The 25,738-nt window shown below is 38.7% G+C and overlaps 1 protein-coding gene across 1 annotated transcript in view; it reads right to left on the reverse strand.

Annotated features, from left to right (window-relative positions):
* The window catches only part of CSE1L (chromosome segregation 1 like), a 52,447-nt gene that overhangs the window by 3,077 nt on the left and 23,632 nt on the right, over positions 1-25,738 (reverse strand). The window contains exons 8-22 of the mRNA XM_079784875.1: positions 25,033-25,125; positions 20,038-20,205; positions 19,796-19,925; positions 18,615-18,680; positions 18,010-18,212; positions 17,010-17,094; positions 15,831-15,892; positions 6,834-6,970; positions 5,611-5,714; positions 3,827-3,924; positions 2,615-2,765; positions 2,271-2,479; positions 1,765-1,862; positions 1,585-1,670; positions 1,062-1,143 (exon numbers count right to left, since the gene is read on the reverse strand). Coding sequence (XP_079641001.1) covers positions 1,062-1,143; positions 1,585-1,670; positions 1,765-1,862; positions 2,271-2,479; positions 2,615-2,765; positions 3,827-3,924; positions 5,611-5,714; positions 6,834-6,970; positions 15,831-15,892; positions 17,010-17,094; positions 18,010-18,212; positions 18,615-18,680; positions 19,796-19,925; positions 20,038-20,205; positions 25,033-25,125 — 1,772 coding nt within the window. The remainder of the gene's footprint in view (positions 1-1,061; positions 1,144-1,584; positions 1,671-1,764; positions 1,863-2,270; positions 2,480-2,614; positions 2,766-3,826; positions 3,925-5,610; positions 5,715-6,833; positions 6,971-15,830; positions 15,893-17,009; positions 17,095-18,009; positions 18,213-18,614; positions 18,681-19,795; positions 19,926-20,037; positions 20,206-25,032; positions 25,126-25,738) is intronic.

The following is a 25,738-nucleotide window of genomic DNA, read 5'->3' on the forward strand; positions in this document are numbered from 1 at the left end:
TAAAAAGGCCTCAAGAAATCTTTAAAAAACTAGCAATTAGAAAAAAGAATCACCCAGCAATAGTTTTCACATTTTTGGATTATAAACTTCCCAACTTTCTATGCCTACATATCTATAACTACGTAGATGTTAATGGCTATACTAAAAAATGATTTTGGCTAATCATTCCATGTTGTTGCAAACATCCTAGAAGTTTCCCATGATTCTAAATGATGCAAATGTCTCAGATTATACATTAATGAATCCTTTGAAATGGAAATAGTGGGTATCAAAGAGTACATAAAATAGACATTTTAATGCTCTACAGAAAGGGTGCATGTTCACTGCTTTCTAGAAAGATCATGCCAATTTAAGCACCCACTAGCAGTGCATGAACTGTTGACTTCCTCACAATCCTTTATTACCAGAAAGCGTATTTTCTGGTCTTACTCTTTAGGTTAATTCATTTTTTACATTTTATTCAATTTTGAATTATTTTGATACCCTTTCAGATACAGCGATCTAAAGTGAGTTTTTCCCCCCATCCTCTATCAATTTCTTTACATCCTTCTTTCCCTACTAAATGGGGAATGTTACCCAACATTCTTTGCATATACACTAAAGCAGTTTTAGTGATTTAAACTTTTCTTTTGAAAAATCACGCTGTTAAAGGCTCCTGGAGACAACACTGACCATCACACCAAACACTGGCTTTGTAGAATGCAGAGTAGGGAATAACTTTGAGAATTAGGGAAATGTTTACAAGTATGTTCTTATTTATGACTTAATACCCCAAGAACATTTGAAAACCACACAGAATCACTGCACCAAGAACTATGAAATTATCTATAAAACAGATATTGGTTTATTCTTTAAAAAAAAAAAGTCCAACTTTCTGCTTTTAAAAATAAAATATAGCCCTGGCCAGTTGGTTAGAGAATGGTCCTGATATGCCAAGATTGCAGGTTCAATCCCCAGGCAGGGCACATACAAGAATCGACCAATGAGTACATGAATAAGTGGAACAACAAATTGATGTTTCTCTCTAACTAAAATATAATAATAAATAAAAACAAACTTACTTTGGTTGTATTCCATCAAATATTTCTTGTAGTGCCAGCGCCCCATATTTTATGCAATACAAATTAATAAAGACTAAGAAACCTGTTGAAAGGAGATGCAGACTTATCAATACATAGGACTCACTGCATTACACAAGTGATTTAGTAGTTTACCAGATGAAATATTTATCATTAAAAAAAAAAAAAACAAACCCAATGACTAACTTTAGCATCAATACTTCCCTTTTAATACAATTTAACATACAGAATTTATTGTACAAGCAAAAAAGTCTACATGTAGTCTCTGATTTATATTGTTTTATCATTTCTATTTAAAATATTTTGATATTTAAATTTATAAACTAACGTTTAGAACACAATATATTTGAAAATGATTTAATGTTTGAGAAATGCAAACATCTTAAAGTATTTTATATGTAACGTTTATAACTGATAAAAACATTGGTATGTAACTATAACGTCTAAGGGTCTTAAGCTACTTTCCTTCATTATTTCTGCAGGAACACTGAATTATTTTACTTACTCTTGATAAACTTTGTTGTTTTGGAATTTTGAAGTCTCTGGAATAATAGAATGAAGATTTGCTTCCTGTATTGGTCAACTGACTCACTAAAGAAATGAATAAAAGCAACCATGTAAATGCAGCATTTTTCTGAGTACCTAACAGAATCCTATAATGTACGAGATTATATTTCATACTCACGGAGGCATGTGCTCTATTATACTGTTTAGAAGATAAAAACCTTGGTGGTCATTGGCTTTGGATGCAATGAGCTTCTGAAAAACACCTAATAACCCAGGCTACAACAAAACAGATCAAATAACAATTAGTTAAAGTGGCAAGGCTTAATTATTCTAAAAGTTAAGCAGGTGATATATCTTGGAAAAGAGAGCACACTGTAATAATCTAATTTGCATTTTCACTTTAGTTCTATGTCTGAAGTGTAGAAAAAAATAATCCCACCTCAACAAGCCCTTAGTTTTACATTCTTGAAATTAACCTTAACCTATTTGACTATTATTTTTTTTATTTTCCACCATGGCAATAACTAAAGGATACCTAATTCTAATAAAATATACATTAATATTTCCTACTAATTACTTCCCTTTTTACTAAATTTAAGTAAAGAATTTTTAAAAGTCTGCCATCCCTAGTTTCTCGCAGCTACCTTAGAAAATTACATTTACATCAAAATAAATCTGACTCACTATTTTGTCAGCTGCAGCATTTGCTATTGTATTTGAACCGCGTTCTAGGAATGCCTGGAGAAGCCTCACTAGAGCAGGGATGTTTCCTGTTCTCTCCCACAGCACCGGCTGGAGGAGGTGAGGGAATAAGGCCATATAGGAAGACGGGATATCATTTTTGTGTGTTTCCAGAAGCAGAGACATCACTTGAAAGACATACGGAATAAACTCTGTTGAGGAAAAGAACAGCTGTCAGCTTCATAACCAATGGCTCTGACACAGAAGGTTCATATTGTTAGGAACACTGTGTTCATAACCACTTTAATAATTTTATTCAATTAAGAAAACAACTCCCTTTAACTTACCTTGTACATCATTCTGTAAAATTTCAGTGAACACCAGAAACAAAGCCTCTTCAAAATTTACAACAGCAGCAGGGTTGGCTTTGCACGTTATTCTTATGGATAAACATATTGCTTCAAACATATAGTGATTAAAGTGAGGTTTGCTTGGGTTCTGAAATTAAAAAAAAAAAGGCTTATTATTCTAATAACCCAAGTGACTATATTAAATGTCATTTAGAAGAAAACACACCTAACTTTCTAAAACACATTACAAGAGATGCCATCTTTTTAAAAGTCAGTATTAAGAAAAAGTACCAAATACACTAAAAAGCCTGCATATATGTTAAAATTTTACATTCACTTTAAAATTCAGAAAAAACAATACTTGCTAATATCTGTTGGGATTATTTTTTTAAATACTATTACTAAAAAGTACTTCAGAGTCACAGGGAGGTGACAACACAAGCCGCAGCTGCCCGGGCTGTAAGGAACTCTTCTAAGTAGAGGCAGAAGAAATGAGCAGGGACATTAAGTCCTGGCTCTGCCAATAGCCTTGTGTGGGACCTTAGACAAACCTTAACCTCCATAGGCTTTGATGCCTGTATCTACAGTGATAACCCTTCATATTAGCAGTTTTCTTGGAAGGCTACTACATAAAGCTGATGACCTCAGAAGATGTGTGAAGGGAGCAGGGGCACGCAAAGGATGGGACCCTGCTTCTCTTCTCGAAATTCACCAAGGCCCAAAGTAGTCCAAAACCCTTACCAAGACCTCAGTGAAAAAATCATCACTGTTCTCCAAAATCCCTCTCATACTTCCCATAAATTTATCTCCTTTTCATACAATTATTAGGAATAAGAATGAATCAAATATCTGTAAAATTTCTGATCAAAGGAGGAGTTAATAGCCTCTTTTGTGTCCACCTGGTACAAAGCTTACTTTCCTAAGGTTTCAGATTATCTATACTTTCTCAATTTTCTTTAACATGTTACTTTTTAAATGAGATAAAAACGTTTCAAAGTTTTTGAGCCTATACTTAAAGGTGAGTGCTGCCATGTCTGCAATCTAATGTCATCCCCACACTTTCAGAAATGCACATTAACTGTTGGGTCAAGAAGGATTCAAAGAAATTTTCCTTAAGTCTGACCTATTGCCAGAGAATACTGATGATCAAACAGTTTATAGCATGAGTTAAAAAAAAAAAGGCTGTACTTTCAGAAGTGGTTCTGTTACCTTACTAACAGCTAATAGCTTCTGGGTAAGCTGAGTGATGAGAGTAGGGATATAAGGGATTATGGCTTCTTGTAGGAGGGAAAAACTTCTCATGATAGCTGTAAAATATAAAAACAGCAAAAACAAATAGTTTAAACTTCAGAACAAAATAGTGGTTGGGAAATTTATCATCTGACATTTTAAGACCCTTAGACAACCCCCAGATAGCTCTCTATATTTAAAATCTAAATTTCCCTTCCTTTTAAAATTAGGCCAGGGACTGGCAACAAAAGTTAGCTGGGAAATAGTGAGTATTTCCAGAGGGCATAAGGCTTAAATAATTTAAAAAAGGGACAATAAAAAAATAATGAAGTGACTAAAGATACAAAGAGAAGGACGAAGTAGTAGTAGTAGTTGTATTCCAAGTTTCTCTCCCTTAGAAATTAGTGGCAGAAAGCATTTAGTCCTGGCCTACTGGAAACATGATTGCACCTGCTCATCCCCCTAAAAGGGAGATTAGGAGCATAAGAAAAATCTGAACATACAGATGAAGCTATGGAGGGTCCATATTGCAAATATATTGCTCATTAAGATGCCTAAAAACATTTATCATGGGAGATAAACACATTAAGCTAAAAATGTATGATAGCCATTTTTGCACAAACAGAATAAATGTTCCCTAAGTAGAGCACCTACTATATGCCAGACACACAGGGTAGAAAGTTATAATCCCTTGCCTCCTAAACTTTGCAAAGATGTTTCCTCTACCCGAGCCAAAGCCTCACCCTCCTACTAGCTAACTGCTACCGATCCCTCACCTCGGCTTAGACCCATTTCCTAGAGAAAGCCTGTCCCTGAGGTAGGTTACTAGGGTTAGAGGAAGGACCAGTGTCGCTCCTCTGGGCTGACACACAAACCTTTCATTCACTCATATCTCAGTATTTCCTGGGTGCTCTTGCATATCGGAAGAACACAGCAACAAAGGCCAGCAGTCATTACCTATCATTGTTGGGAGAAGTCCAGTGCTAAAAACACATACAGGTAAACACATGTACAAATGTGTACACACCCCAGGGGTCCTTACCCAGGACAGGCATCAGTTTCTTTGAAAAACATTTCCTACGAATCTGACACTGTGCTAGTCTCTTGGAATCCAACAGTGAATAAGACTATGACTGCCCCTGAAGTCAGAGCTGTCAACAAGACACTCTCATAATGGACAACCTGGCAGGTGGTTACAGCTGCCTGTATCCTCGGCAGTATGTCTATGAAGACAGTATCTGTGTGGGGTCTACCAAGTGCAGTCAGGTGTCACATAAAGACCCAGAATTTGTTTGATCTAACCTTTGCCCTCAAGAAATTCAATCTAGCCCTGGTTTGGCTCAGAGGATAGAGAGTCGGCCTGCGGACTGAAGAGTCCCAGGTTCGATTCCAACCAAGGGCACATGCCCAGGTTGCGGGTTCAATCCCCAGTAGGGGGCGTGCAGTAGGCAACAGATCAATGATTCTCATCATTGATGTTTCTAACTCTCCCTCTCAGAAATCAATAAATATATATATATTTTTAAAAAAGCAATCTAGAAAAGGAAAAAAAGGAGTTTGCTACTTTTTCTTTAATAAGAATTCTCTATCAAATTAAGGTAAAACTTTTTCCTGAAATCACTGGTAATAGTAAATAAAACAATATTCTTTATTTTCAAATACCTAAACCTAGCTAATTCTTGGCTAACAGTATACAACTCACTATTTACCCCTATAATCAGAAATTAGATACTTATAGTCTATACACCAGGGAAATGGCCTACCTTTCATAATATATTCATTTTCTGAAGAGCCAGGAAGTGTGAGAGCTTTGAAAAGGTTTGTTAGCAGAATCTCAACAAACGGTGCGATTTCTGCAGCTGTAAAGCTATAGATGAAAAAACAGCTTTCAGTCACTACCAACTCTTGAGCTTGTCACTCTGGATTATCCTTGGCAACTACTACATCACACTTCTTGGCATAAAAGTGAGCCATCTCCCACCACTGACAATCGGCAGACAGCTTAGGAAAATAATTTTTTGTATGTGCTCATGTTAAATTCCTAAGGCACATCTGATACCAATCAGTCAAACGAGCCAAAACCCAAGCAAACCCAACATCATCTGAAGCTGTTAAGATCATCCGTGGTTCATATCACCATCAAGGACAGGACTCAGACCCTCAGGGAACTGTCACTTATTCTTCCTGGAGGTGGAGCTGATTCAGAACTGTTTTCTGCATAAATTCCGGTCCTGAAGAGATACTGGCTTGACTCACACAAAAATCTTCTTTCAACCCTTACTTAGTCTCTGAGAATATCTGCATTTCAAGTTCTTGATGAAGAAAACCTAAAATTGTTTTCCATCTCTTACCCACAGCTCACTTTAAGAAATAACATTGTTGAAGAACGGCCTGAAAGACATGCTTCTGTTATACATTTTATCCTTGGATTGGACCAGAAAAGCTACTATCTTGGACCATAGAAAATTCTTTTCAATCAGTTGTGTCATATCTCAGCACTGAGTAACACAGCCAGCTGAAAGTAACTACACTGCATGATGCTGCTAAGAACACGACTACTACACATACTCCCTCCATGAAGGCCCACTTCTGAGATGCCTTGGGAGTAACTGTTTGTTTAAACCCATGGACATTGTGGACATTTTAACTCATCAAGTTTCCCTCTTTCACTTGGCTGCTAGGAGACTACACATAAAATCAACAGTTTCTTTAACTACTGTACAGGATCCTGACACACATTTCTGTTTATTAAATGCACCCAGCTACTTTCCTTTGCTGCTACTTCCTCTATTCAACTGGATTATCGTAATATATCTATTCTGGCATTGCTGCCTCAGATCCTTTTGGATTGAGACAGTATAAGTGAGTAAAAAGTACACATTTATTTTTCTGAATCTTAGTGAAATTTTGAATTCATTCAGAGATATCTCTGACCCACCCCACCCCAAGATGAAGAAATATAAATTGCTTAGAACCCAATACTTACAGAGTGGCGTGGTTAGGCCCCCTCATAGTGAACAGCCTCTCAAGAGCATGTGCTGCGTAAGTATGAACAACAATACTTTCAGCTTGAAGATAATTAATCAAGAGAGGAACAGAGGTCAAAAGCTGTTCTTTTGGTACCTGAAAAATACAATAATATGCATGCTCTAACTCAACGATGCTATCTTTAAGTAAAAAACGGGAAGAAAAGGACTTGCTGAATCTAAAAAGTGTTCTTTCAACTGTTACAATGGGAAATGATACGATGGAGAAACCAAAACTTCTACCCCAACACAATGGTTCAATTCACATTCTCTTTTCCAATTTTCTTTCTCTAAGCATAAAAACTATGATTAGGGTAAAATCTTGCATACCATAAAATAGTATCATGGAGAAGCAGACTAAGATTTCATTAATCTTAAGAAATATACTTCTACCCTTGCAGCCATTTCTTGGAAAAGTCATTCAAGCTTTGTGCCTTATTTTCTCTTAAAAAAGGGGGGGAGGGCAACAAAAATAAGAATACTAATCTTCACTAAAAGCCTCTAAAATTTTATATTATTCATTCACTAGCCTCTAAAACAGAAGAGCCTCTTAAGGTTGCATGTAACGTTGGTAAATACTTGCCAAAGACACACAAAAATTATGAATCAGGAAAATAAAGAATCATCCACAGGAAAGAAACTATGGCATATTCTTACAATGGAATACTACACAGCTATTAAAAATGAACTCTAACACATCTAATGAATGAATAACTCTCTAAAACAATGTTAAGCACACAAAAACAAGATGTGTGGGCCAATACCAATATTAGTTACATATAATTAAAATTTTTAAACCTATAGGGAACTATAGAATTTTTATGGAAACAAATATGTAGTATACAACCATAAATAAACACTTATAATAATAATGGGGAAATAAAATTTGTATAAAACACATTGAATTCATTACAGCAATTATCTCTGGGAGAAGGAGAATACAAATCAGATATATATGTACATATAAGTAATTATAGCATGGAGTTAAGATTTGTGGTGGTCATGCTAGAGAAACCAAGATGGTGGCATAGGTAAACACCTAAACTACTGCCTTGCACAACAATTTCAAAACTACAACTAAAAGACAAAACGAACATCATCCAGAACCACAGGAAGGCTGGCTGAGTGGAAATTCTACAACTAGAAGGAAAGAGAAAAGCACACTGAGACTCAGAGGAGCTGCAGGAGGCAGAGGTATGGAGACGCGCACGCAGAGAGGACTGGCAACTGAGTGCGTGGCTGGCTTTCTCAAGCAGGAGGGAGACAAAAGCTCCTGATTGTGCTGAACTCCAGTTCCGGGCGAGACTCTGGGGACCCAGACTCATACAGGGTGAAACTGGACTGTCAGGAAAGAGAAAAGCACACCGAGACTCAGAGGAGCTGCGGAAGGCAGAGGTACCGAGGTGCGTGCGTGGAGAGGGCAGGCAACTGAGTACGCAGCTGGCTTTCTCAATCAGGAAGGAGATAAAAGCTCCCGACTGCACTGAACTCCAGTTCCGGGCGAGACTCTGGGGACCCAGACTCATTCAGGGAGAAACTGGACTGTCTATCAGCGGACGGACCTCGAGGGCGGCTTTCTCTCAGAGGTGCTTGCAGCGATTACCACGGAACACTGAGACACAGGGGCCTCTTAGGGCAGGGCTGATGGGAAACCAATGCTGTCTGCTCCACCCTGAGAGTCCGCCCCATCCAAGCTGAGCACAGAGGCTTTTGCAAGTCTTCTCATAAGGGTGTCTCCAGCACAGTTCTCCCAGCGGAGACACAGCTGATCCTCACAGCCAATTGGCCTGAAGTCAATTCCTCCCAGTGATACCAACAACAATCAAGGCTTAACCCTTTGCACTCGCTTGCTTTTTTCTCAATGCCTTTATTCTACTCGGGATTTAATTTTTTAAATACCCCAGATTTTACAAAGCGCGGCAGTAGAGTAAAAAACTGGAGTTTCTTTTCATACAAACTTATTTATTTGGATTTTTTTATATTTCAAATTATTGATACATTCAAAGAGTAATTTTAATCTCGACATCCGAGTGCAAAAGGTTAACTACAACAAGGCTATGCACACAGCCCACAAAGGGGTGCACCAAGAGTGCCCACCTCAGGTAACTGGGGAGGCTGAGCCACTGGACCCTATAGGACACCTACCACACAAAGCCACTCTATCAACTCAGGGAAGCAGCCAAAATGTGGAGACAAAGAAACAGGTCACAAATGAAAGAAATGGAAGAAAGCAAACGACTGGATATAGAGTTCAAAACCACGGTTATAAGGTTTTTCAAAAATTTTCTAGAAAAGGCCGATAAATTTAGCAAGAACCTTGAGGATATGAAAAAGGACCAACTAGAAATTAAGCATACACTGACTGAAATAAAAAATATTATACAGAGATCTAACAGCAGAGTAGAGGATCGCAAGAATCAAGTCAAAGATTTGAAATACAAAGAAGCAAAAAACACCCAACTAGAAAAGAAAAAAGAATCCAAAAATATGAAGATAGTGTAAGGAGCCTCTGGGATAACTTCAAGCGTACCAACATCCGAATTATGGGGGTGCCAGAAGAAGAGAGAGAGCAAGATACTGAAAACCTATTTGAAGAAATAATGACCGAAAACTTCCCCCACCTGGTGAAAGAAATAGACTTACAAGTCCAGGAAGCGCACAGAACCCCAAACAAAAGGAATCCAAAGAGGACCACATCAAGACACATCATAATTAAAATGACAAGAGCAAAAGACAAAGAGAGAATATGAAAAGCAGCAAGAGAAAAACAGTTAGTTACCTACAAGGGAGCACCCATACGACTGTCAGCTGATTTCTCAACAGAAACTATGCAGGCCAGAAGAGAGTGGCAAGAAATATTCAAAGTGATGAATAGCAAGAACCTACAACCAAGATTACTCTGCCCAGCCAAGCTGACATTCAGAATTGAAGGACAGATAACGAGCTTCACAAATAAGAAAAAGCTAAAGGAGTTCATCACCACCAAACCAGGATTATATGAAATGCTGAAAGGTATTCTTTAAGAAGAGGAAGAAGAAGAAAAAAGTAAAGATAAAAATTATGAACAACAAAGTGACAACTAATACATATCTATCAACAAGTGAATCTTAAAATCAAGTCAATAAAAAATCTGATGAACAGAATAAACTGGTGAATATAATAGAATCAGGGGCATAGAAAGGGAGTGGACTGACAATTCTTGGGGGGAAAGGGGTGTGGGGGTGCGGGAAGAGATTGGACAAAAATCGTACACCTATGGATGAGGACGGGGGGGCGGGGTAAGGGCAGAGGGTGGGGTGGGAACCGGGTGCAGGGGAGCTGTGGGGGAAAAAAGAGGAACAATTGTAATAATCTGAACAATAAAGATTTATTAAATTTAAAAAAAAATTAAAAAAAAATTAAAAAAAAAATGTGGTGGTTATGCATCATTATACAGGTTGAGGCAAAAGCAGGTTTACAATTGTGAGTACACAAAACAGAGTTTATTCTTGTATTATTATTTATTAATTTAAAATAGAACAGCTTCACAAGGTTGCATGTAACCTTACTTTCCATACAGATAACTATAAACCTACCTTTACCTCACCCTGTTTTGGTTTCTATTCTTGCTTGTGTATCTATATATATAAAAGCCTAAGAGACCATCACAACAAAATGGACGACCAAACAGGCTGTGTGGGGCGACTAGGACCGCAGGGGAGTTAGTGAGGGGTGACCAAAGGACTGAGCAGCAGGCTACATGGGGTGACCAGGTCGGCAGGGGAAGCAGTTGGGGGCAAAAAGGCCGGCAGGAGGGGGGGGGGGGTAGTAAGCAGTGAGGGGTTACCAGGCCGGCAGAGGGGGGCAGTGAGGGGTGACTAGGCCGGTGGGGTGGGCAGTTGGGGGCAATCAGGCCAACAGGAGGGGCAGTTGGGGGTGACTAGGCCAGCAGGGGGGCGGGCAGTTAGGGGTGACCAGGCAGGCAGACAGGTGAGCAGGTAGGAGCCAGTGGTCCCGGATTGTGAGAGGGATATCCGACTGCCAGTTTAGGCCCGATCCCCAGGATCGGGCCTAAACTGGCAGTCAGACATCCCCCGAGGGGTCCTGGATTGGAGAGGGTGCAGGCTGGGCTGAGGGACCCCTTCACCCCCGCATGAATTTCATGCACCGGGCCTCTAGTTTAAAATAATTTGCAAGATAGCCACATTGTAATTTGTCAGAGGTGTAGGAGAATAAGATGACTTTGCATGCTTTATTTTTTATCTCACTAAAATAGAGTGATGTAAAGTGGTAAGAGTCAGAAGGATCATATAACTCAACAGCAGAAAACAACAATCCAATTAGGAAACGGGCAGCCCTGGCCAGTGTAGTTCAGTATGTTGGAGTGTCGTCCCATGAACCAAAAAGTTGGTTCAATTCCTGGTCAGGGCACACGCCAAGTCTTCAGGTTTGGCTCTGATTGGGGTGCATAAGGGAGGCAACTGATCGATGTTTCTTTCTCTCTCCCCATAAAATCAATGGAAACATATCCTCAGGTGAGGATTAAAATAAAAACCCACACACACAAAAACACCCCACAATGAGCTATCGATCACCTGACACTTGTTAGAAGAACTATTATCAAAGCCAAAAAATAACAAGTGTTGTTCAAGGGTCCACTGTTCATACAAGCATAAAATCATTATGCTATATACCTAAAACTTGTATGTTTATAATATATATAAATTATGTTTCAATTAAAACAAAAAAGAGAGGGGTGAGGAACTGAGAACCACTGAGGGAACAATGGGCTATTGGAGTCCGCCCCTCTTGGGGGTGTCAGCTCATTGACCGGCATGACTGGTGGAATTTCTTTTATTGTTTCCTTCCTCTGATGCAAAGTGCTACTTATGGGCTGGAGCCTGGGCATTACAGCAAAATGGGGAATGATAAAATTTTATAAAGGGGATTTATGGTTGTAAAATTAAATACTTCAGGATCCACAAATTCTTATTCAGAGTCCAAACTGTTTGGAAAATATATAAATCAATCAATGAAAAATGTTAAGCGTGTTCTTCTGTTGTTGACTTTGAACATGTTCAATGAGCTATTGTGGTGAAATTTAACAAGGGTTGTGACCAAAAGACTGAGTCAATGACTTGAGGGGGTGACCCAGAGTCTCTGTGTTCTCGTTGGACTAACTTTTAATGTTTATTGGTCCAGTGGAATAAATAAAAATGATCATATCTAAGAATAATTAAAATTAATGAATGTTTTGTCGGTTATGATAAAAGCACCCTACACTTGATAGTTGCTTGAAATAATTTTTGTTAAAAAAAAATAAGAAAACTACGTTTTCTAAATATTAAGAACAATCAGAAATATGGGCAAAGTATGACTAAATAATTCACAGAAAATACATTGCAATGGCCCATTAAATGAAAAGGTATGCAATCAAATTCAAACTGAGAAATGCATTATTAAAACTGCAATAAGATACCATTTCATATCTATGACATTGTCAAAATTCCAACATACTCTATTGGGAAAATCAGCACTCATACAATTTATAAAATAATGCAGCATGATACAATCAACCCCTATAGAGGCAAATTTGGCAAGATCTAACAAAATTACATGTGTGTTTACCCACTAATCTAGCAATCCTACTTCTAGGAATCTATCACAAAGTTACAAAGGCAAAAGCACTAAGTGAGATAAACAAGTATAATTTAAAATAGCAAAAGGTAGAAAAAAAAAAATATTTATCCATGGGGGAACTGGCTGAGTAAACCATGGGCAGACCACCCAATGGAATACTACAGGTATTTAAAAAAAGAGAGAGAAATCTATAAATACTATTATAGAATGACACCCAGGATTTTTTAACTGAAAAATGCAAGGTAGAAAAAGTTTACTTAGTATGCTCTTTTGTGTAAAAGGAGAAGAAATATAAATATACATAGGATAAGTATTAGGTTATATTTTTTAAAAATAAATAATGAGCCCTCGCAGGTTCTATTCAGTGGTTAGAGTGTCAGCCATGGACTGGAGGGTCGCCAATTTGATTAAGGTCAAGGACATGTACCTCTGTTGCAGGATCAATCCACACCCTGGTTGGGGCGCGTGCAGGATGTGTCTCTCACTCAGACCTCTCTCTCTCTCTCTCTCTCTCTCTCTCTCTCTCTCTCTCTCTGTCTCTCCCCCTCCCTTCCACTCGCTTTAAATATCAATTGGGAGTGCTCGCTTCAGCAGCACATATACTAAAATTGGAATGATAAAGAGAAGATTAGCATGCCCCTGCGCAGGGATGACAAGCAAATTTGTGAATTGTTCCATATTTTTAAAAAAAACAACAATGGGGAGCCCAGCGGGCATGACTCAGTGGTTGAGTGTCGACCTATGAATCAGGAGATCACAGTTTGATTTCCGGTCAGGGCACATACCCAGGTTGCCAGCTTGATCCCCAGTGTGGGCATGCAGGAGCAGCCAATCAATGATTGTCTCATCATTGATGTTTCTATCTCTCTCTCCCTCTCCCTTCCTCTCTGAAATAAATAAAAATATATTTTTTTAAAAATCAATGGAGGGGAAAAAAATATCCCCAGGTGAGGATTAACAATATATAAATAAACAAACATAAACAAATAAATAAATCAAACCAAAACTCGGTAAGAAAAAACCTGGTTAACCACTAGAAGAGGGAGGGAACAGGGATGAAAGCTACACCTTTCTGAATGTACCTTACTGTATACTGTCCTACTTCAGAGGCATGACCACCCAAAACAAAAACACACAATGAAATTAACCTAATTGTTTATCAAGTTTATAGCAAAAATGCACAAAGAATAATTTCAAGTTGCTTTAAAGACAGTATTTTTTAAATACATATAAAAACCACAAAGAAATCAAACTGCATTCAGCAGTATTACTTTAGTAATAATAATACTGGCATTGTTATTTATTTCCTCTCTCCTGTGAAAAAAGCCTAGAACTAATGGTAATTCATTAGCAGTATCTCTAGCACTTAAGATTACCGTCTTTCAAATAACACTAGAAGCCCGGTGCATGAAATTCATGCACGGCGGGGGGTTGTCCCTCAGCCCAGCCTGTACCCTCTCCAATCTGGGACTCCTGGAGGGCAGTCGGACATCCCTCTCACAATCCAGGACTGCTGGCTCCCAACTGCTTGCCTGCCTGCCTGCCTTCCTGATTGCCCCTAACCGCTTCTGCCTGCCAGCCTGATCACCCCCTAACCACTCTGCTGCCAGCCTGGTTGATGCTTAACTGCTCCCCTGCCAGCCTGTTTGCCCCCAACTTCCCTCCTCTGCCAGCCTGGTCACCCCTAACTGCCCTCTCCTGCAGGGTTGATTACCTCCAACTGCCCTCCCTTGCAGGCCTGGTCCCTCACAACTGCCCTCCCTTGCAGGCCGGGTGCCTCCCAACTGCCCTCTCCTGCTGGCCATCTTGTGGTGGCCATCTTGTGTCCACATGGGGGCAGGATCTTTGACCACATGGGGGCAGCTATATTGTGTGTTGCAGTGATGATCAATCTGTATATTATTCTTTTATTAGATAGGATAGAGGCCTGGTGCACGGTTGGGGGCCAGCTGGTTTGCCCTGAAGGGTGTCACAGATAAGGGTGGGGGTTCCCTTGGGTTGTGAGGCAGCCTGAGCGAGGGGCCTGTGGTGGTTTGCAGGCCGGCCACGCCCCCTGGCAACCCAAGGGGAGGCCCTGGTATTTGGAATTTATTTTCCTTCTACAATTGAAACTTTGTAGCCTGGGGCAGAGCCAAGCCTGGGGCTCCGGCAGCCATTTCTGTGGCAGTTAATTCACCTTCTACAATTGAAACTTTGTAGCCTTAAGCGGGTGAGCCCGGCCAGGGTGTGCGGAAAGCTTTGCTTCCCCTGTTGCCGCCGACAACCCTGGCCTGCTCTCTCAAGCTCCATTCTGCCGCCATTTGTTTGAATTTGTTTACCTTCTATAATTGAAACTTTGTAACTTGAGTGGAGGCTTAGGCCTGCAACAGCTATGGAAAGCTTGGCTTCCTCTGTTACCTGGGAAACCTTGCTCTCTGTGGCTGTAGCCATCTTGGATTGGGGTTAATTTGCATACTCGCCCTGATTGGCTGGTGGGCATGGCTTGGCTGGTGGGCGTGGCTTATGTAGCGGAGTGATGGTTAATTTGCATATTACCATTTTATTAGAGAGGATTTCGCATCATCTTCAAGAGGCACCTAACTGAGATCTGTAGCAGGAAATGTACCAAATGAGCCTGGAATATTTTGTCATGTATGAAAGAGGCCATTAAAGGATACTAAGTATATGTCAAGAGGGCACAGGAATCTATAATGGGCCCCACTGGCCAAAGATGCAACTAGGGCAGTGGTTGGCAAACTCATTAGTCAACAGAGCCAAATATCAACAGTACAACGATTGAAATTTCTTTTGAGAGCCAAATTTTTTAAACTTAAACTTCTTCTAACGCCACTTCTTCAAAATAGACTCGCTCAGGCCGTGGTATTTTGTGGAAGAGCCACACTCAAGGGGCCAAAGAGCCGCAGTTTGCTGACCACGGAACTAGGGCATCAAAATACCCTCATTTGTCACACCTTTGGAGGTTGGTAAGGCACTGTCTCGTTACTCTAAAAATTGATAAAGAGGGAAAACCAACAAACATTTATCCTGTTCTTCCCAAACAAATTGGTAATTATCTATGAGAACATGGTGGTGGTTGAACAAAAGAATGATTATATTAAAAACCATTTAAGTGTACATTTTTAAATGGAGACATTTAAGGGAAGTGTATCTCAAAACATAAGTCAATGGTGGAAAGTTTCTCTTTACTTGAATCCACTGATCACTCAACCATTACTAAAAGTAGACAACCAGACATGGCGTATGTCCTAATGAAATGAAATGAAATGTAACTACGACAAATTCTTGCCCCCCCACCCAAAGGATTAAGTGGTACATAATATAAGTGAAAAGCAACTTACCTGATTCCTAAAAATCATAATGTATTTGATACCATCAGCTTTAAGGACAGGAAATTCATTCACTATTAAAAAAAAAAAAATCATAGTTATTAGAATGCTAAGGACTATTTTTCCCAAACTGGTGAAAACATTATCAGATGTTTAAAACATGGTTTTGGTAACCAAATTGTTAAGTAATTCAAGCTTAGTTAACTCTATACTAATCTACTATGTAGCTATTAATTCTAATAAGATAATAAAATAATTTAATTTTCCCCTTTACCTTTAAGTTTCATTACAAATTAACATGTATTACTCATGTAACTGAATAAACATGATTTGTGACCATGACTAGTGACCATATATCTATCATCTTCTTCCCAGAAGTGAAGCTATTGTGAATCAAGAGCATGTTTCTCTACCTGAGATTTACTTTAAATTGCTCTAGTGGTGGGAAAATAATTAGTAAAAGGGAAAGAATACTAGTCAATTGTTAAAAATTCTTAAAACTAGATGATATTAATATGGAAGGAAGTTCATTATAAGACTCTCCCTACCTTTTAATGTATTTAAAATTTCCATACAAAAAGTTTTCAAAAAGGGAATATCTATGTATCTTGATAAATATAATTTGATCAACATAAGAAATTATCCGTAATATTTATTAGTTTCATATACTTTAAATTTACTTTGATTTTTAAGAGTTTTTCAAACAAGAAGAAAACTGAAGTATAATTCCTAGACTGTATACCAGGTTAACAAAAAGCTAAGATACAATCTTACTTATTCCTATTTTCCTTCTACATAAGCCAATATTTTCTTTCTAAACAGTTAATTTCACCTGAGCAAAATCTGGAGGATCATTTGAGATTTTATTCAATAAAATAAACACCTGCAACAAGCACAAGAGCCAATGTTTGGAGTACTATAGTGATATAGAGCCCTTATTATGACTTTTGCCATAATGTTGTTACTTATTTTGGTAGCTCAAGTTGATTAGAGCGTCATCCCACTATGCCAAGGTTGCAGGTTCAATATCTAGTCAAGGCACATACAAGAAGCAACCAATGAATGCATAAATAAGTGGAACAACAAGTTGGTGTGTTTTTTCTCTCTCTCAAATCAATTTTTAAAAATTGCAAATAAATATTGCAGGTATGGTGTTGTTCAGTTGTATAAATAATTTTTTACAAAACTCACCATTAGCTGATTTTAAATCAGGGAGAATGTGATTCACAAAGAACTCCGTCAGGTTTACAAGCTCATTTGCTTGTGTAATTCCATGCTGAAAAACGAATTTGTAACAGGGTAAAATAACATGAAATACCTGTATATATCTACCACATTGGACATTTAGATAACTTTAGAAAACCAGGTTAAAAAATGGAAATGAGCCCTGGCCAACTTGGCTCAGTGGATAGTGTCGCCCGCGGACAGAAGGGTCCTGGGTTCAATTCAGGTCAAGAGCACATACCTCAACTGCAGGCATGATTCCCAGCCCCAGTTGGGGCACATACAGGAGGCAACCACTCGATGTGTCTCTGTCACCTCGATATTTCTCCCTGTCTGTCTCTCCCCCTCCCTTCTACCCTCTAAAAGAAAAAAGAAAAAGAAAAAATCAATGGAAAGATATCCTCAGGTGAGGATAAAAAAAAAAAGGAAAATAAAAACTTCAAAACACAAACTGCTTAAAAACAAAACAAGACTAGCTCAGCCAGTGTAACTCAGTGGTTGAGAACTGACCTATGAACCAGGAAGTCATGATTTGATTCCTGGTCAGGTCACATGCCCAGGTTGTGGGCTTGATCCCCAGTGTGGGACGTGCAGGAGGCAGCTGATCAATGATTCTCTCTTTCTTTGATGTTTCTCTCTCTCTCCCCCTCTCCCTTCCTCTCTGCAATCAATTAAAATATTTTTAATGATTTTTTAATATATAATAAAGAAATTTCCTTAAATTAACACACTGAGTCTCAGCTAAGGGAACAAGTGTGGCATCTGTGAACATTTTGGTCTATAAGAAACTTAAGTGCTTAATACATCAACATAAAGTCCTCTTTGGAAACCACATTAATTCTAATCAGAACTAATAGATTACCTAGCAGAGAGAAATATGCGTCATCAAAAATATATTACTTCCCTTTTACTTCTGTGGTCACCAACACGTCTGATTTAGAAAGAAAGCTATATTGAAAAGGTTCACCTTCTGTGTCTGGGCTTTGGATGCCAAAGATGTCACTAGGTAAATGGCTGCATCTTTGTGTTTCCAGTTGACAGATGGATTTTTTGCATATTCCTGCAGCATGGAATTAACATAACCGGAGAAGATTCCTGTCACGGGTCCCTCAAAAAACTTGCATAATCCTCGTACTAGATCACAAGCAGCCCTTCGTCTAGTATCAATATCTATAAAATCAAAGAGAATTATATCATAAGAAACAACCAACAACCAACTGATCAAGTTTATGAAGAAAGCTGCTGACAGCTATCAGCAACATAAACAATGAACATGGTTTTCACACACACACACACACAAAAAAAAAAAAACACACAAAATGATGAAAACTAAAAAGGTCATAGTAGTATGATAAACTCTACCAAGTACATAAAACAGAGAAGACAAATGATTTAACTGATATAGATCACATAAGAGCTGCTTTTTAAGGTGTAGGAGTTAAAGAAAGTAGTTCTCCGACGAAAGCCAGTTGAAATGACACACTAGTCTTAACTCCCTCTTCCATATTTACCAGAAAAAAAGAGCCACTTTAAAACTGGCTTGCCAAGGCTGTTAAAAACCAAAATACATACCAGATCCTTCCAAATCTCTTCTTATGTACTCCTCAGAATTATCTTCAAAGGCTTCTTCATCAGCAGCTACAAAGACAGATGACATTTCTGTACTCAAAAGACAACCCCTCAAAAGACATGGCAATCACTATACTTTTACAGCTGAGCATGCCGAAAAGTGTGTAGAATTGACATATTTTACAGCAAACTGTTCTTTCCCAACACATAACTACTTCATATATTACTATTCATTACTTAGAGCAGCAAATGCTACCGTGAAAGGTTAGGTAATGGATCATTCACACAGACGTGATACCAGCTCACTTGTTCTAATGTGACAGTGTCGCCATAACTGGACTTTACCATCAACTTTCAAAAATGAGTGTTTGGAAACCAATCTAGGGGGTGCCAATTTTTTATTTTGCCAGATAAGGACATTAAAAAAAAAAAAAAAGCTAACAACTATAATCACCATTATTTCACAAAAATAATTTCAACACCGAAAACGTAGGACAACATCAGAATAAAGCTCTGTTCTTTAAATAAATACATCGTTTTAGAAAAACACAAAAGGAAAGAAAATCTCACATTATATTGTTCTTTATTTCCTTATTTTGTTCCAGATAATTGAAAACCACTAATGTAATGACTGCTTTGATATAGAACACAATTCCTACCTCATTTACTACTTGCTTTTCCCAACTAGAAAAAGACATTCTGTATACAATCAGTCTCTTAGGACTATCTGAACCTTAAGCACAAACTAAGTGGGCTTTCACTATATTTAAAAGTTATCAATCACTTCTAATCTCAAGTCAACTGTTGGAAAACAGTTATTTGCCTTGGTGAAATACTAAAATCAAACAAAACCAAATTATTTCCATAAGTTGAGATCCTGGACAGTTTACTTTCTTCTCAATAAAGTTTCATTCAATATTTCTATGAAAAAACCTCCACAGCATACAACAAAGTTCATCACAGCAGCATTCATTTCACAAATGCCTTTTATACTGACCACACTTTGTCTTGGTTTACAAAATGGGCAATAAATGATCTACAAAAAGTCTTATTTAGCAATAAAAAAAATTAGAATATGTTATAATAATCAACAGGGAAAAGACTTACTGAACATATACTAACACACCCTTTAAAAAACCAAGTTTTTGATCTCCTAAAAAAGCTTTACACTTCGCTATAATTACCTCTAAATTCCATGTTAGGCACAATAACCTTTTCACAGATACTTGTCAGCGTGTTCTGGTCCTCAAACAGATTCTTATAGTGAGGTCTCTCACAAACTGAAGCCAGAAATTGAATTGCATTACTTACCAACTGGAATAAAACACAAAAGTAAGCATATTTTTAAAAGCAAAACTGAACTATTTATTTCTTGGGGAAGTTGGAAGGGGGACGTCTTAATTATTTTTCTCCAACATCATCTTACCAAATCATATTTGACCTCTTGACCTGTAGTAACTAGTAAATTCCAGATGGCTGTGACAAAACGAGGCAGGTACCGTTGAAATTCTTCATCATACTTTTGTGCATACAGCGCAGCATTATCACAAATCTGGGATTTTAGGAGCTCCAATAAGCCTGCTTCCTCTTCATCCTCACATAATAGAAACCAGAAAACTCAAACATACAACTTTAATGCTACCATAAATAGAGTAGCTGTAATGCCTGAACTCTTTAAAAATTTAAATCCAAAGCCACTGTCAATTTACTCACCTAGTCTTTCAAATAAATGAAAGATGAAATGCTCATTTATTAATCACTAAGAACAGCTCTCAAAAGTTTTCAAGTTAAATAAAGCCTTTTCTTCTGGTTGCTAAATTATAAAATATTTACATACCAAACTGAAAAATAACATATTCCTACAGAAACCTGAATGATAAAGATTATATCACACTTTCCTTTATAACATGGTTATTGTATTGTCTTACTGTCTCCCAAAAGGTTCTCATTTCAAATGTTAAAATGTGTCCAACCCCCCCAAAGAGGTAATGCTATAGGATTCTCAAATAGTATTTTGATTATAAAATATAAAACAACAATCTAAATCAAGGGTCAGCAAATTCAAGCAGAGCCTGTAGGTCTGCTGCCTATTTTTATAAGCTAAGTTTTATTGAAAAACAGTCATGCTCATTCCTTTTCCTCATTTATACAATTTCTAGTATTGCCTTTGGCTGTGTTCAACTACAACTGCAGAGGTAAGGTGTTGGAACAGAGACTGTATAGCCCACAAAGATAAAAATATTTACGATCTGGGCCTTTACAGGAAAAGCCTGCCAATCCCAATCTAAACAATAACAGTGGTTTATATAATACTCTCAACTATAACAGCAATTCACAAAAATCTTTTGAGCTATACTATGTGCCAAACAGCTCATTTCTTAAGGCATAAAAACAGGGGCTGCTACAAAGATGATAAGGTAGTACATGGCACACAACTCTCTGTAAGAATCTATGAGAAAGGGTCTTTTCCTAGTGGACTGACAGAATTATTTTATGGGAACCAAATCCTTTTTTGTTGCTTTTTATTTAGTAACTAGTGACCCGGTGCACGAAATTTGTGCACATTAAAAGGGAATTAATTAGAGGAAATATTTTAATATTGCTATTTGCCCTTTCTCTATAATAGAAGTGTTAGAAATGAGAGAAAATTAGTAAAATGTATACGAAAATAATATATAAATTTATTAATAAACAATCACAACATGATATAACAACAAAGACATGACATAAAAACAACAAAAACATGATGTAAAAACAACACTGATACAATGACTGATAAATCGATTAAACTTATTCAATATCTCCGTGTATACCACATTAAGAGTGAAAACACTTTCAGAGTGCTTGACTAATTTCCCTTGTGATGAAGTATTTACAATTTTAACGTCACAAGCTCTTCAAACTCGCAAGAAAGCAACATATAACTGACCATGTGCGAAAACAGGTTCAGGTAGGAATAGTCCTACTCTGTCTAGAGTTTGTCCTTGTGATTTATTAATAGTCATCGCAAATGCTGGCATCACGGGAAACTGTCTTTGAATTAATTTAAATGGAAGGCCAATGTCAGATGTGGACAAATCAATTCTTGGAATCAGAACCACCTCTCCTTCTGCAGATCCTGTTAATACTTCAGCTTCAATTATGTTAGGTCACAATCTTTTGATAATAAATCTAGTACCATTACAAAGACCCCATTTACTATTAACCTTTTGCACTCGGATGTCGAGTGTGACTCGACACGGTTAGCACCGGTAGCAGGAATCAAGAAAAAAGCAAGCGAGTGCAAAGGGTTAAGATTTCTCCATAGCATGATGATTGTACCCACTTTCAATTTTAATTTATGACATGGCATTCACAAAGGAGTAATACTATTAAGAAATTCGATGGGAAAATTTTCCTTTTCAGCATCATCTTTTGAATCAATGGAATCATCACTCAAATATGTGTGAAAATCTCCATCGAGTATATCCAAAATTTCTTCATTTAATTTTTGAATGTGCTCACTTTTTGGACAAAGAATCGCACGTTTAGGTATATATTTTTTAAAATATATTTAATTGATTTTTTTACAGAGAGGAAGGGAGAGGGATAGTTAGAAACATCAATTGGCTGCCTCCTGCACACCCCCTACTGGGGATGTGCCCGCAACCAAGGTACATGCCCTTGACTGAAATCGAACCTGGGACCCTTCAGTCCGCAGGCCGATGCTCTATCCACTGAGCCAAACCAGTTAGGGCTAGATATATTTTTAATATTATATATAGATATAGTATTTCCAAAGGTAGCTTTAATAATAGATCCATTACAAATAATTTAACAGGGGATTTCAATAATATCCATTCCTAAATGAAAACTGCTATCAAGTTTGCCATCTCCAAGTTTTACTAACCATTCACTGTATGCAGAATCCTCTGATTTCATATTTGTTTTAAGAGACAACTTTCTGAAACATCTCCAAACATTACAGTACTTTAAACTCATCTGTATTATGGCTGATCACATAGCATGCGGCACAACACTGAGACAGTAGAAAATCCCCTCTGAGAAGGAGAACTTTCCCACCAAATGCAACATTCAAATTCTTAATTTCTCTTAGTAATCTGTCTATGGCGTTTATAGCATGACTGGATACCATGGTGCATTCATCAATAATGAGAAGTTTGGCCTTTATAATGGGTCCGGGGTGCAGGTGAGTGGGATTCCTGGCTGGCAGGCCGACAGCAAGCTGACCAACGGGCGATTCTGCAAGGAATGGGGCTCCCTCCTCCCTCCTGTTAGGGTCCAGTTTGAAGGCCAGCCATTCCCCCGATTGTGGCAGAGGTCCCCTCTGGGGTGCTGGGTCAACCTGAGCTAGGGGCCGCCGGCGGTTGGAAGGCCGGCCATGCCCCAATCCAGGCGGGAGGGTGGGGAAGGGGGGTTCCCCTCATGGTGACCGGTCGTTTGGTCGTTTTGGTCATGATGCCTCTTGGCCTTTTTTTATTATGAACCTTAGACAAAATTTGCTGTAAACTCATAGTAATGACTCTCCCTCTGCAGCCCACTCTCAAAAATTGACTTGAATTACTAATTCCAATTTTTCTTTTATTTGGTGAAGTATTTTAAAATTTTGCTTTTTTATGCTTTTGTTGTTTCTTGGGAAAGGGGGAGATCATAAATACATTAGTAAAGAAGCAAATGAGTAACAGAATAAATGCTATGCACTGAAAAGCACGTATTACAGAGCCCAGATTGGAAACTTATACATTACACACTTTCTTCATGTACCCTATTTCCTACACTGTTTGACTTTTTAAAAGAGAATATTATTACAGAGGTCTAACTTTTATGTTTTCTTAATACCTTCAGTGACAAATAATTTTCTATTTCATAAATGTTCACACTGTGAATACTCTAAGGCCTTATTTCAATGTAATAAAATAGCCTAATCTATACATGGTGACCTAAGCCAGGTCCACAATAAGAGTAATTGATTCTGTACACTACACGTAACCAAATATGAAACATCCCACATAATTAAATTATTTGCGTTCTTGGAATTCTAGCTATTAACAATGCAAGAGTAAATAATTTTTAAGGAACTAGAATGCCAAATGTTCTCAAATAACTTTATTTCATTTTCTGAAGTCTAACTACCCTCCAAGCTTCTCAGAGGGTACTCAATTGATATATCCTCTCTAATAAAATGGTAATATGCAAATTAACCATCACTCCGCTACATAAGCCATGCCCACCAGCCAATCAGGGCGAGTATGCAAATTAACCCCAATCCAAGATGGCTACAGCCACAGAGAGCAAGGTTTCCCAGGTAACAGAGCAAGCCAAGCTTTCCATAGCTGTTGCAGGCCTAAGCCTCCACTCAAGCTACAAAGTTTCAATTATAGAAGGTAAACAAATTCAAACAAATGGCGGCAGAATGGAGCTTGAGAGAGCAGGCCACGGTTGCCGGCGGCAACAGGGGAAGCAAAGCTTTCCGCACACCCTGGCCGGGCTCACCCGCTTAAGGCTACAAAGTTTCAATTGTAGAAGGTGAATTAACTGCCACAGAAATGGCTGCCAGAGGCCCAGGCTTGGCTCCGCTCCAGGCTACAAAGTTTCAATTGTAGAAGGAAAATAAATTCCAAATACCAGGGCCTCCCCTTGGGTTGCCAGGGGGCGTGGCCGGCCTGCAAACCACCACAGGCCCCTCGCTCAGGCCACCCCACACCCCAAGGGAACCCCCACCCTTATCTGTGACCCCCTTCAGGGCAAACCAGCTGGCCCCCACCTGTGCACCAGGCCTCTATCCTATCTCATAAAAGAGTAATATACAGATTGATCATCACTGCAACACACAATATAGCTGCCCTCATGTGGACACAAGATGGCCACCACAAGATGGCCAGCAGGAGAGGGCAGTTGGGAGGCACCCGGCCTGCAAGGGAGGGCAGTTGAGAGGGACCAGGCCTGCAAGGGAAGGCAGTTGAGAGGGACCAGGCTTGCAATGGAGAGCAGTTGGAGGTGATCAACCCTGCAGGAGAGGGCAGTTAGGGGTGACCAGGCTGGCAGAGGAGGGAAGTTGGGGGCAAACAGGCTGGCAGGGGAGCAGTTAAGCATCAACCAGGCTGGCAGCAGAGTGGTTAGGGGGTGATCAGGCTGGCAGGCAGAAGCGGTTAGGGGCAATCAGGAAGGCAGGCAGGCAAGCAGTTGGAGCCAGCAGTCCTGGATTGTGAGAGGGATGTCCGACTGCCCATTTAGGCCCGATCCTGGTGGGCAGTCAGACATCCCTCCAGCAGTCCCAGATTGGAGAGGGTACAGGCTGGGCTGAGGGACAACCCCCTGCCGTGCACGAATTTCGTGCACCGGGCTTCTAGTATGATTATATTCCAAATAATTCTTAATTTTAACAAAAAGCTACTTGGGAAATATTTTAAACAATACTTACATCAGTTTGTAGAAGTTTATTATCTAATGTCAAGAGAGTATGAAAATTGTTCATCCAAGTTTCCATATTATCTTCAAAAAATTCAGGGAGATCCTAAAGAATAAATGCAGACTTGAGACTTTTAATTAAAATAAGTAGCATATTGCCTGGCCAGTGTGGCTCAGTGAATTAAGCGTTATTCCATGCACTAAGAGGTCACTGGTTCAATTCCCAGTCTAGGCATATGTCAGGGTGGCAGCTGATCAACGTTTCTATCTCTCCCCCTCTCGCTCTAAAAAAAAAAATCAATAAAAACATATTTTAAAAATAATAAGTATGTTATCTACTCAAGTTCCCCCTGCACACACTCCAAATGTTTTCCACATGCCTACAGACTCCAAGTCCACACTTCTTAGCCTAAGCCAACCATTATCTATTTTGACAAGAATTCTGTTCTAATTAGATCTGGCAGCTGAATAAACCATTCTGATTTCTGTCTCTGTTTATACACACTTTCAACCACAAATAATGCTGTCTTGGTTTCCTGCCCCAATTTAATTTAAATCAACTTATTCCTTCCAGGTCCAGCTAAGACTGTATGAATTAAGCCTTTCCTTATTAAACTCAGTGCTTACCAATATATCCCTTTTCCTTTCTGAACTATTGCATTTAGTGTAAGATGACCACCAATTCAGACTTACTGTCTTATGCAATTAATGGTTTCCTA

The sequence above is a fragment of the Cnephaeus nilssonii genome, assembly GCF_951640355.1.
Source record: "Cnephaeus nilssonii genome assembly, chromosome: 11".
NCBI lineage: Eukaryota > Metazoa > Chordata > Mammalia > Chiroptera > Vespertilionidae > Cnephaeus > Cnephaeus nilssonii.